The 12,181-nt window shown below is 34.7% G+C and overlaps 1 protein-coding gene across 2 annotated transcripts; it reads left to right on the top strand.

The window, feature by feature from the left end:
• The first annotated feature begins 760 nt into the window (after nucleotides 1-760).
• LOC133311910 (protein VAC14 homolog) lies at nucleotides 761-11,733 on the top strand. Of its 2 annotated transcripts, none has more exons than XM_061513039.1 (20): nucleotides 761-1,130; nucleotides 1,224-1,337; nucleotides 1,459-1,524; nucleotides 3,105-3,194; nucleotides 3,278-3,397; nucleotides 3,540-3,568; nucleotides 4,101-4,243; nucleotides 4,338-4,432; nucleotides 4,742-4,828; nucleotides 4,984-5,091; nucleotides 5,193-5,284; nucleotides 5,481-5,562; nucleotides 6,593-6,658; nucleotides 8,188-8,303; nucleotides 8,431-8,551; nucleotides 9,212-9,373; nucleotides 9,536-9,664; nucleotides 9,760-9,828; nucleotides 10,761-11,077; nucleotides 11,258-11,733. In XM_061513039.1, the coding sequence occupies exons 1-20, from the start codon at nucleotides 1,041-1,043 to the stop codon at nucleotides 11,346-11,348; spliced, it is 2,187 nt and encodes a 728-aa protein (XP_061369023.1). In that variant the 5' UTR covers nucleotides 761-1,040; the 3' UTR covers nucleotides 11,349-11,733. The 2 variants fall into 2 exon arrangements, with proteins under 2 accessions (XP_061369023.1, XP_061369022.1); XM_061513038.1 differs by having other exon boundaries at nucleotides 10,761-11,060; nucleotides 11,247-11,733.
• The last annotated feature ends 448 nt before the right edge of the window (nucleotides 11,734-12,181 follow it).

Consider the following 12,181-nt stretch of genomic DNA (forward strand, 5'->3'; position numbering starts at 1 on the left):
TGATTTCCGTCCATCAACGGTTATAATTTATTGGATCAAAATTATTAATTAATTAATAATAAATTTGACTCATTAAGTTTGACCCAATAAATTATAACTGTTGATAGATGAAAATTAATGGTTAGATCTAAAATGATATAAAATTATATCTTTTAAAAGAATAGATGTTTTTTCTATTTTTAAATATCGATAAAGGAAAAAAATAGATAATTATTATAAAATCAATTGAGAATTAAGAGAAAGAAATAAAAGCGTAGAGAAAAAATAAAGAAAGATTCAAGTACAAGTTTTTGGGAAAATATGAGAACATTACTAAGATCTGGAATACAAATTTTCATAAAAGCTATGTCCTAGCCTCATAGTTCTCTAAAGTCTAAACATAAATATGAGAATAATTACTCTTTAATATACCATTAATGTGGTGATTATATGATACATTAAACATTACAAGAAAACTAACCCTCATACAAATCATCAAGCATATGAAAAGACATCCACATATATTTTAACATAAATAAATTTTATATAATAAAGCTATTAAAATTTCAAAATATTAATTTTTTGACACATTAATTGAATTTATTTTCCAATATATCTTTCCAAAACAGGATAATATTATGTAATTTGTATGATGCAAAAGTAATGATCTTTTAATATTAACAGAGTAACATTGTGCTGTGCGCAGTCACTGTGTAATTATTATCTTTAAAAATATATCCTAATTTGTTTCATTTAAATTCCATCTTAAAACGGAAACTAAACCCTCCAAGGAAAATAAAAAGAAATTTCTAGGTTTCAATTCCAATTCCAATTCCAATTTTCTTTTTCTTTCTCAGATCTGATTTCTAATTTCCCCACTCAAATTGCATTTCCACGACAAACCAATCCAATCAAATCAAACTCCCAGAAAATCTCGTGAGTCTCAATTTTACAAAGATGTTTCGTTTCGAGCAGGGAAAGAACCCTAATAAAACGATTTGATTTTCCCTCTTTCGTTTTATTTTTGTTTTTTTTGGATTTTCGATCGTGAAGCTGTTGCTATGGCCGACGCTCTCTCGGTGATTCCGGCTGCCGTGCTCCGTAACCTCGGCGACAAGCTCTACGAGAAGCGGAAGAATGCAGCTCTTGAGGTTTTTCTCTTCAATTTGGTGAATTTAGGTTTGTTGGGTTTTGAGAGCATTGTTGATTGTTATGGGTTTTTTGAATTTGGTTTTTGTAAATAGATTGAGGGTATAGTGAAGCAGCTTGCTGCTAATGGGGAACATGATAAGATAACTGCTGTGATCAATTTGTTGACTACGGAATTCACTTACTCGCCACAAGCAAATCACCGCAAGGTAGCACTGAGTCTGATTTTTTTTTTTTTTTTTTTTTTTTTTTTTTTTCCTTTTTATGGTTGACTCTAGTTTGAGTTCAATAATTTGAGAATGTTATTTATTTATTTTTAATTCAATGAAGGGAGGGTTGATAAGCTTAGCTGGTGCTACTGTTGGGCTGTCTACTGAAGCTGCTCAGCATCTTGAGGTGAGGGTTTCCCCCACAAGTTACTTGAATATATATCCAATTCTCTGTTTTTGTCCTTTTATTTGATTGTTTTCCCTTCTAATTTGTGTATCAAGGATTACAATTTGAACTCTTCCCACTTGAGAAGTTATGCAATATTTATTCTGGGTGCATTTTAGAAGCTTGGTAGTGGTCACTGGGTCTAGTGGTACCACCATTCCCCTTAAAAACAATGTGGTTGAGAATATATAAGCTGTGTGTGTGTGTGTGTGTGTGAGAGAGAGAGTATAAGCTTCTGATGACTATTTGTGTCTTCACATAATTGTTTGGAACAATTTGCTGTTGCATGAGGAAAGAATGATGGGTTTCTCATGTAACCTTTTGACTGGCTTTAATTTTCCCTTGGCAATTATGACTATTGAGTAATTTATTATAATGGTATGGGGATGAGGGGCTGAAGGGGTTTGATGAATTATTTCGCATTATTCTCCGTTCTGCGTGATCAAAATAGGATGCAACAAAACTATTATAGAGTGTCTTGGTTCATTTACCCCCTCCTACTTTATCTCATACAGGAGATTGGACAATTCACTTTTTCATGGTGCATATATTTCATTCTTTCGTGTATATAGGACTTTCTTTTTCATATTGAATAAGGTCATAGTGTTTTTTGATGCGTATGATTATGATAAAAGTTGTGTACTGCTTCTTAGTCACATTGACTTGATAAGTTATATCCGATCTATGGATAATTTCATTTAATCAGAACTGTGGATCAAAAGCTCCCTAGGGGATGCTCTTCAAAGTTGCTATGGCCATAAAAATAGTTCCTTACCAGTTTTAAAGTTGTACACATTTAGGTGTATAATATCTATTTTTGTAATTTTAGATACTTAATAATCTTCAGAAAACACTATTAGTCTATGTTAATGGGTAATTCATAAGCAGCTTTGATGACTTTTTACCACAGTTCCAACATTCTTCTTCAACAGCATTTTTGTACGAATCTATAGCTCAAGGGATTTTAAAAAAATACAGCATTCTTAAACTGCAATTTCAAGCATATTAGTGCATGGAATAATAGGTGTAATTTTTGTTCATGTCATCGACACCAATCATGCTAATTACTTTTGGATGCTAATAGAAGATGATTGAAAAGAGAGAGAAAGAGCAAAAGAGAGATAGAGAAAGTCCATGATAATCTGAATACGAAGAGTGAATTGATTAATTACAGAGGTTATACACTGTGCTCTATATAAAGAGCAGTAAAACTGACTTAGTGCTGAGTCAGCACTAACAAACTCTGAAACTAACTGAAAGAATAATTCTGTACTTACAGGAGTATGCTACAGCAGTACAGCTCACTCCATATACTCTAATAGATGCTAGTTCTGTTCTTCCTGGTTCAGTTGATTTTAACTTGGTTCAGAATTTTTCGATTATGAACTTTAAAAACAAAAAAAAAGGTGATTTCACCTTAAGGGATAAAATTGAAATATGTGAAAATTCATCAAGCTAAAGTATCTTACAGTTAACAGCAACTTGTGTGTCTCTCTGTGTTCATTTTCCTTCTTCTTACCTACATATTTTGTATTTAACAGCAAATTGTGCCTCCTGTGTTAAATTCGTTCTCTGATCAAGATAGTAGAGTTCGTTATTATGCTTGCGAAGCACTATATAACATAGCTAAGGTAAGGATTTATTTATGCTGCCTATGTAAAGCTTCAATATGATAATATACAATCCTCCAATGTGAATCTTGTTTTGATGCTAGGTTGTGAGAGGAGATTTTATTATATTCTTCAACCAGATCTTTGATGCCTTATGCAAGCTTTCTGCAGACTCAGATGCCAATGTACAGAGTGCTGCTCATCTCTTAGATCGTCTCGTAAAGGTATTATAAGTTTCTCCTGAACTCCAGAAAGCCTTTGAGCAGATCTACATGTGCATTTCTGAATAGGGATCTATCTAATTATGATTTGAATTGCTGTTTCATTTAGATGAACTGATGATCAAACATTGCTCTATTGAAACAGGATATTGTGACTGAAAGTGATCAGTTCAGGTGCACATTCTTCTAACTGTTATGCTATATGTTTCGCTGTATGATTGTGATGAGTGAAGTCAGTTCTTCTCGGGATAGGGTAGTTGGAAGGGAGAGAAAACAAGATAGAGATATTCTGTTATCTCTCAGCAAGGGACTATATATTAAATAAGAGAGATATTCTGTTATCTTAGTAGGGAAGTAGTTTTCAAATAAGATAAAGATATTCTGTTATCTCTTCATAGAAAAGTATTTACTTCACTGTAGGATGTTCTGTTTTTAAATAGGACAGTAGATATCGTAGGAAGGTATCGGATATTTGTCTTGGTTGCCGCTTAAGGCTGGGCTAGGAGAGAACCTCCATAGCTGTCTTGTTTCTTCTTCTTGTAATTCCATTTTAATCAATAAGAATCTCTCTTTCCTAGATAGGGTAGACCAAATCCTATCATATTGTATCTTGTGTTTTAAATTTCAAAAGACTTGTAGATACAGAGATCTCTTACTATAAATTATACTGCTTCATATCCTTCTGTTTTTCTTTCTTGATCTTCAGTATTGAAGAATTTATACCGTTGTTGAGGGAGCGCATGAATGTATTGAATCCTTATGTCCGCCAATTTTTGGTAGGATGGATTACTGTATTGGACAGTGTCCCAGATATTGATATGCTGGGTTTTCTTCCTGATTTTCTTGATGGTAAGTGTATGAATTGAAGAAAGAGCCTTTTTGTTCTCTCAACATTTTTATGCAAAATCAATGTAAACCAGCTAATCATTTATAAACACCACAGGTTTGTTTAATATGTTGAGTGATTCAAGTCATGAAATACGTCAACAAGCTGATTCAGCTCTTTCTGAGTTTCTTCAAGAGATTAAAAACTCCCCAGTAAGTTTTCTGCTTACGTACCATTTCATTTTTGTTTGAGTAGCAAGGCTTCTGGAACAATTTAGATCCCACTTCTGCTTTTATGTGTTTGTTTTTCCCTGTTAGCTGCGTGGGGAAGATTTATTGTATCCATTATCCACTTTTGTATGTTTCCCATCTTTTAGGGTTCATCTATTTGCTGACTGCTTTGTTTCTGCATTTTGTAATGATTAACTATGCTGCGCATCATTTTCACCTACTATTTTGAAACAAAAGCAACATGTTTTGTTCATTTGTCATTTTCTGACTCAAGCAGTGCTACTCTTGAAGTCTGTAGATTATGGTCGAATGGCTGAAATACTGGTACAGAGGGCTGGTTCTCCAGATGAATTTACCAGGTTAACAGCTATTACATGGGTAAGTGGTATTTCAATGTTTTGACTAATTAAACAAGTCTTTACTTTAATTCAACTTTTGGCTGTTGTTGGCATCTTGTCTAAATAATTAGTTATTATTTTGTTGTTGGGCATAATTATTTTTCTTAAATAATGTCTGCTTTCTTGTTTTAACAGATAAATGAGTTTGTCAAACTTGGTGGAGATCAACTTGTTCCATATTATGCTGACATTCTTGGAGCCATTTTGCCTTGCATTGCCGATAAAGAAGAGAAAATTAGAGTGGTAGGCTTAATTGAGCTTTCCATGTTTTGTCTCATGTTAAAATTTTGTGTTGCCTGCCATTGAAAATAAGAATTAGAAATAATTTCTTGCTTATCTACAAGGTTGCTCGTGAAACCAATGAAGAGCTACGTGCTATCAAGGCTGATCCAGCTGAAGCGTTTGATGTAGGAGCAATCCTCTCCATTGCTAGGAGGTGTAGTTTTTCTAACCTGGGAAAAGGCTAGGTTTGAATTTCAAAATACTTGTAACTAAAATATTATTGATTTGTATACTACTATTAACACCTGAGAAGCTGTTGGGAAATGATTATGAGGGTCCTTTTTGCTAGTCAACTCTAGGTTGCACTGGTTATTCTGTAGAATGATTTTGGGAATGGTTTGACTGGTTAGGCAACTATCTAGTGAATGGGAGGCTACTCGAATTGAAGCTTTGCACTGGATATCAACCCTTTTAAACAGACATCGTACTGAGGTGACAAAATTGTTTGAATTTAGCTTTCTTGTTTATATGTTTTGAGGCTGCTATGCATATGCAGACTTAATCTAGTTTCTTGATATTGCCCTTGGATTCTATGTCATACAGCTCAATTGCATGTCCATTTGTATATTTCTGAAAGTTTGTGAACATTTTGTTGTTTATGCCCTATATCATGATCGGTTTTTGATTATAGGTTCACTGATAGCTCTATTTCTATTGATTACTGTAAAGAACCTTGGGATACACCACCCCAAAAGCTAGCTCAAGAGGTGAGAGTGCCCAGGGCCTTATAAACTCCACATTAGTTGCACATACAACCAATGTGGGACTATATATCTCAACACGCCCCCCTCACACAAAAGCCCATTGGGCTTGAAGAGTGGATGATGCAACAGGCCCAGCCTAGCTGTGCTAAGAAATTCCACAAGAGAAAGTGGAGGACGGCGAGGCTCTGATACCATGTAAAGAACCTTGGGATACACCACCCCAAAAGCTAGCTCAAGGGGTGGGAGTGCTCAAGGCCTTATAAACTTCACATCAGTTGCACATACAACCAATGTGGGACTATATATCTCAACAATTACTGATGGACGCTTCTCGAATGTAATTAGTAAATAATGCTATTTCCCCCTTTTATATTTTTACCTTTTGCCTAAGTATAAATGAAACTATGCTTTCCTTTGAGTTATTCCAGAAACTAGGAATCTAATTTAATTAATATTTGACATGTTTTAACTAATTATCATACCAACTTTTGCAGTCTTGCCCACTTAACCTGCAATTCTGCAAATAATTATGATGTTGTCATGGCAATCAAATAATATACGATTCGTGTACCATTTTATTGTTCAGCATTCTCTTCCTTTTTTGTGCAAAACTTTATTTTCTTATGTCAATTCCATCTCTGAGTAATTACACTTTCAATTTGCATGAAATGTTTTGTAAAGGTGTTATCTCCTTATGTCCATATGGATAGTGATTTTGGTGTCGGTGCTTGCATAATGATTTTTCTTGTTTGAAACAGGTTTTGACATATCTGAATGACATATTTGACACTCTTCTCAAAGCACTTTCAGATCCATCCGATCAGGTTGAGTTATGCTGATAGTATTTCTTTTTTCAATTTTTTTTTCATCAGAATCAAATCATTATTTCTCAAGATCTTTATGCATATATTCTGTTGAAGTTGTGGTTTTAACTGAAGTTGTGGTTTTAACTGTACATTTATATACAAGTTATTTTATCAAAAATCTTACATAGTTGTGTGTGTGTGTGTGTGTGTGTTCTCTTCTATTTTCCTGTTTTCCCAAGACCTCTTATCCTTTATGCATTTCTCATGTCTCATGTCTAACAAATTGAACTCACCCAAAAATTTCAATTTCTGATCTATAACCCCTGTGGGACTGGTTATATAATAAGGGATAGGTTATCTTACTTCCTTATGGGACTGGATGAACATGATGTTGGTAATGCCTCAATTACATAGATAGGGAAATTAAGAGCTGGCAGTTGCCATTCCCCATTCCATCCTCTTACGGCTCTCAAATTCTAGTACTGGACCTTTTTTGTGTCATCAATTTCTCTGAGAAATGCATTTTTGTTGACAGAACATGGAGGATGATAAAATTAGGGAAGATGAGAAGGATGAAGGCACATCATTGTTGCTTTAATTCCCTCTTTGCCATTAATGAAGCTTTTTAATTATAACTTTGCCATTGAATCATTGATCATGAGCAGTAAATAAAAACAAAATAATGTCCTAAGAAACACTTTCAAACAAGTTTTTTTTTTTTTTTTTTTAAATAAAATAAATTGTTTCTAAATACAATTTCTGAACTTGGATTATAGGTTTGGTTTAGTTAGAAGGCCATATAGATTATTGTATATGCCTTTTTGACCATTCAACATCAATATCTTCATCGCAAACTAATTGTGAGCCTTCTTGACCATTAATTTAAAAAATTAAACTGTACCATTCTATTGAACCGGTTGTGACTGTGAACCGGCATTGGACCTTCCAATTGAACTGGCAGTCTCTATCCAGTTCAACCATGGTCCAATCATGGTTCCACCACAAATTTAATCAATGAAGTCAATCGAATAATGATGATGGGTCATCTAAGCCCAAACCCAAAGACCTACAACTATACTCTCGTAGACCCAAGGCAAAGAAAACAGATAAAGGAGGGAAAAGACTGTTATAGAAAGAGAGAATAGATTTGAAAGGAGAGTAGTTAGGGGAGAGAAAAAGGGAATCTGTAGTATAAAGAGGGACGGGGTCAGATAGGGTTATTCTTAATTCTCAGGCTTGTGCCTTGGGCTAGGAGTCTCCTCTGTAGCTGGGTATTTACGCTCTTACCATTTCTGTAATTCTTCTGTTTTACTATCAATGCAATTCCTCCCCCTTTTTGTTAGATAGGGGTCAGATCCTATTACATGACCAGGAGATCTCACTGGCTCAACCTCTGGTTTGGTTTTTAAAACATTGCTACTGATTGCTGACTGAATAAATAAGTGATATTTTCGAAGTTTCCCTTGAATGCTATATCATATAATTGTGGAAATCAATAATGCACTTGAATTGTCATTAATTCACCACTATTCTGTAATACTGAATAGGTTGTGCTTCTAGTTCTCGATGTTCATGCATGCATTGCAAGAGATCCTCAGCACTTCAGGCAGCTTGTTGTTTTCTTAGTGCATAATTTCCGGCTGGATAATTCTCTTTTGGAGAAGTAAGCTATTTTCCTTTATCCTGTGTATTCTTCTCATTATATATTTGCTAAAATATGTTAACAATATTTGCTACTAATTTCCTCTTTTTCATTCATTAAGATTTTAATTTTATATCACAAATTCCAGGCGCGGTGCTTTGATAATCCGTCGCCTTTGTGTGCTTTTGAATGCTGAGAGAGTGTACCGCGAACTTTCTACAATATTAGAAGGAGAATCCGATTTGGATTTTGCATCCATTATGGTTCAGGTTTGTGTGACTTTAATCAGAGCTACATAAAAGGGTGCAATGGAATTTCATGTTGCTGTTTTATATTGCTTTAAGGGGATGGAAGAGATAGAACTATTTGCATCAGTGGGTGGGATTTGATTTGCATTTTTATTAGACGACTGGCTACTTGTTTTGGTTATGTACAGTCTTAGAAACCTTACTGTTGGATAATGTGGATATACCCAACATCCATGTTTTTAAAAATATTATGGTCAAGGCTTCTGTTATTTGGTGGGAAATTGTTTTCATTGTTTACCTAATAATGCTGGATGGTTCTCTATTCTGGGCTACAATCAATTGTATGGAAACTGGAAAGGAGTTAATGACTGATGTATAAGTATAACCAGCCTAGTTGGTTTTGGGACAGACAGTTCTGGGACAGTATTATCAAAATTATATTTTTTTGTTGCCTTTTCTTCATTGCTACATATCAACATCAACATCAACAACACCTTTATCCCAAATTAATTGGGGTCGGTGGTAGATGAACCCAACATGAACCCAAATTCATTGCTACACACACATATATATATATATATATTTTTTTTCCTTTTTATGAGTTTGATGTTTAGGCAATCCTATGTAGTGAAACAATATTCATCCGCATTTATTTTCTTTCCATTTCTAAACAATTTTCAGGCTTTGAATTTGATCTTACTTACATCATCGGAATTATCTGAGATTCGAGATCTTTTGAAGCAATCACTGGTAAATCCTGCTGGGAAGGACTTGTATGTTTCTTTGTATGCCTCTTGGTGTCATTCTCCAATGGCAATTATAAGTCTTTGCTTTTTAGCTCAGGTAGGTATCTATAACTTTGTTATGGTACTTGGTTTCCATTTTGATTTTTCTAGCACGTGTGCATGTGGACAGAGAGAGAGAGTCTGTTTGTATATGCCTTAGCTTTATTTGGATAATGTGCCACCTGTTTCTGTAATATAAATTTTGTATCTTCCTCAACAGACTTACCAACATGCAAGTGCCGTTATTCAATCTCTGGTAGAGGAGGATATCAATGTCAAATTTTTGGTCCAGCTGGATAAATTGATTCGCTTGCTGGAAACGCCAATCTTTGCTTATCTTAGATTGCAGGTGCTTAATTAAAACAGCATGTTTCATTAATATGTATCTTTTAAGTCTTGTAATAGCCTATATTTTGCAGGTGCTCTAACTATTTAATTTTGCAGCTTCTTGAACCTGGAAGATATTTATGGTTATTCAAAGCATTGTACGGTCTTCTGATGTTACTTCCCCAGGTATCCTCAACTTTAATAATTTTTTTATCTATTAAAAAGTTGTTGGGGAGCCTTCTGTAGTAGGATTTTTCCTTTTATTAAAAAGTTGTCGAGGCATTAATTTCCTTGTATGAATGGGGTGCGTTGAAACATCTTTCTTCCTTCGTGGTAGGAGATTTCTTAGACACTTGCATTGGTTACATTATTTGAAGTCTCTCTTTATAGCATAGCATTTAGAAGTGACATTTGCTTTGTATAATCCTTTTACTGGTGCATATTACTACATTCTTTATGTAGCTAATTTTGTTATTTCAATGCAGTTAATCAAACTGTATATTAGTTATTTCAAAAGAAGGAATGCGGTATATTATATATATTCCCTTCTCTTTGCATCCCTTTCATTTTGAGACACAATTATTATTTGGGTATAATACGTTATTCAGTCTGGATGTTACACTCCTGAATACATTTGGGTAAAAACATGGACTGATGTATACACAAGGACATTGTATGGTTGAGATTCAGGGAGTTATACACCTAGTTTTTAAGCTGTCGTTCAGAATCTGCTGGTAAAAGGTTTTGTCTGTGTGCTAGTGAATATAGTGGCTGGTGCAGGTTCATCTTTATGTGCTTTATTTTGTACTTGCATGTTTTTCTTGAACATTGTGTCAGTAATTGTATGCCTTTTTTTCGAGGTGTTTCTGTCTGGCCAGTAAAAAATTGTGGTTCTGATGACAGTAACTATTGTTGAATGTATCAACTTGATCTTCTTGCCAGTTACACCTTCTACACTTTAATGTGTAACCGAGGTTGAGGGAGGGGGCATGCTGGGGGCATAGTTGTGTAAATTGTCGTTTCTTAGAGAAGTCTTCTTTCAGCAATATAATAGTTCTTGGAAAGTTTGGTGATGCAAATGGTTTGCTGTTTATTGACAATTTTATACTACTATGCAGCAAAGTGCCGCCTTTAAGGTACTGAAAACTCGTTTAAAAGCTGTGCCATCGTATACTTTAAATGGTGAGCATTTAAAGAGGACGCCTTCAGGGGATCCCTACCAATTTCTTCATCTCATGCCTGGTGGATCTCAATCTCAAACTATTGAGGATGGTGACTTAACTGAAAATGGCGGGAGCTCACACAGTGGAATAAATTTTGCTGCAAGGCTACAACAGTTTCAGCAAATGCAGCACCAGCATCGGGTGCACACTAAAGCACAGACAAAGTCACGCAATATGTCTACTTCAGTACCAAAGGTTGCTGACGTCTGCATGTTGATTTTTTCTTTCCTTTTTATGTTTGACATAAATTATTAGGGAAGAATTCATAAAATTTAGAGAGAACATTGGGAATGGAGAGGAAGAGGGAGGTGATGCCTGATTTATTATTGCTTATTGCTTAAATGCCATATTTTCTGATGTCATAACTAACACTATATGCAGGAGACACAAAGAGGGGAAGAACCAAGGATACCTCAGTCTGTTGACCTTAATGTTCCTCCTTCAAGATCAACAAAGAGAGGTCCAGGGCAGCTACCATTATAATTCTAAATGTTGATTCTGCCCATTTTGAGCTTTAATCTAGTTCATTTGAACTTTGAATTGGGTCGGGTATGATTTGTAAAATTGTAAATCATAGTAGCTCGTTTTATTCTACTTGTTAGAGGTTGGGATGGTGAAAATCGGGTTTTGGAGTCAAGATAAAGCTTGGGCTTTCCTGGGCTATTCTTTTGACCTTATAAACCGTGATACCCACGTGGTTCAGTTGTTTTTAGTTGAAAACCATGTGGGCTAGAGGGGATATTTTCTTCAATAACGTTTCTTTTTTGTTTACCCGTTTATCAATTACTGCCATATGGTATATAATAAGGAATTAGCTACTTTCATGTACAAATTGCTAATTTGGCGTAGTGTTACTGCACGAGTTCTACATGTTTTTAGCATTTGGCTTGGTTTTATGAGATCAAGCCAGTGATTGTGTTTCATTTGGGCCAACAATTACAGCTTTCTTCTTTCTACTTTCTACTTGTCTGATTCAAAACTCTTGAGACGGTGAGATCAAACCATGGCTTACTGGTTAAGGAAGAACTTGTGTCTTACTAGTGCAGAACTGATAAATATGAAGATGGATGGAATGATTTATTTTCGTGTTGCAGATAAGGCGCGGAAATGGTTTGTACTTTTAATAATACTCATCTTAAAGGTTAATCTGTGGTAATTCTCATTCTCATAAATATCGTTTATACCTATAATTTGTGGCAACTCTATAGTTTTCACGTATATTTGCTTTTGCGTATTTCATGGCAATTTCCATTCCAATTAGATGTATACTAATAGCGTCTTCGTATTAATATTCTTTGTATTTCTACATTTTGGAA

The sequence above is a fragment of the Gastrolobium bilobum genome, unplaced genomic scaffold, assembly GCF_033153095.1.
Source record: "Gastrolobium bilobum isolate Gb01-03AN ecotype WA unplaced genomic scaffold, APGP_CSIRO_Gbil_v1 utg908, whole genome shotgun sequence".
In the NCBI taxonomy this organism is placed as follows: Eukaryota; Viridiplantae; Streptophyta; class Magnoliopsida; order Fabales; family Fabaceae; genus Gastrolobium; species Gastrolobium bilobum.

Coding starts and splice junctions, on each gene's coding strand:
- LOC133311910 (XM_061513039.1), top strand. CDS start 1,041: ATGGCCGACGCTCTCTCGGTGATTCCGGCTGCCGTGCTCCGTAACCTC. Junction 3,195..3,277: donor CACTATATAACATAGCTAAG/GTAAGGATTTAT, acceptor TTTTGATGCTAG/GTTGTGAGAGGAGATTTTAT. Junction 11,078..11,257: donor AAGGTTGCTGACGTCTGCAT/GTTGATTTTTTC, acceptor GGAGACACAAAG/AGGGGAAGAACCAAGGATAC.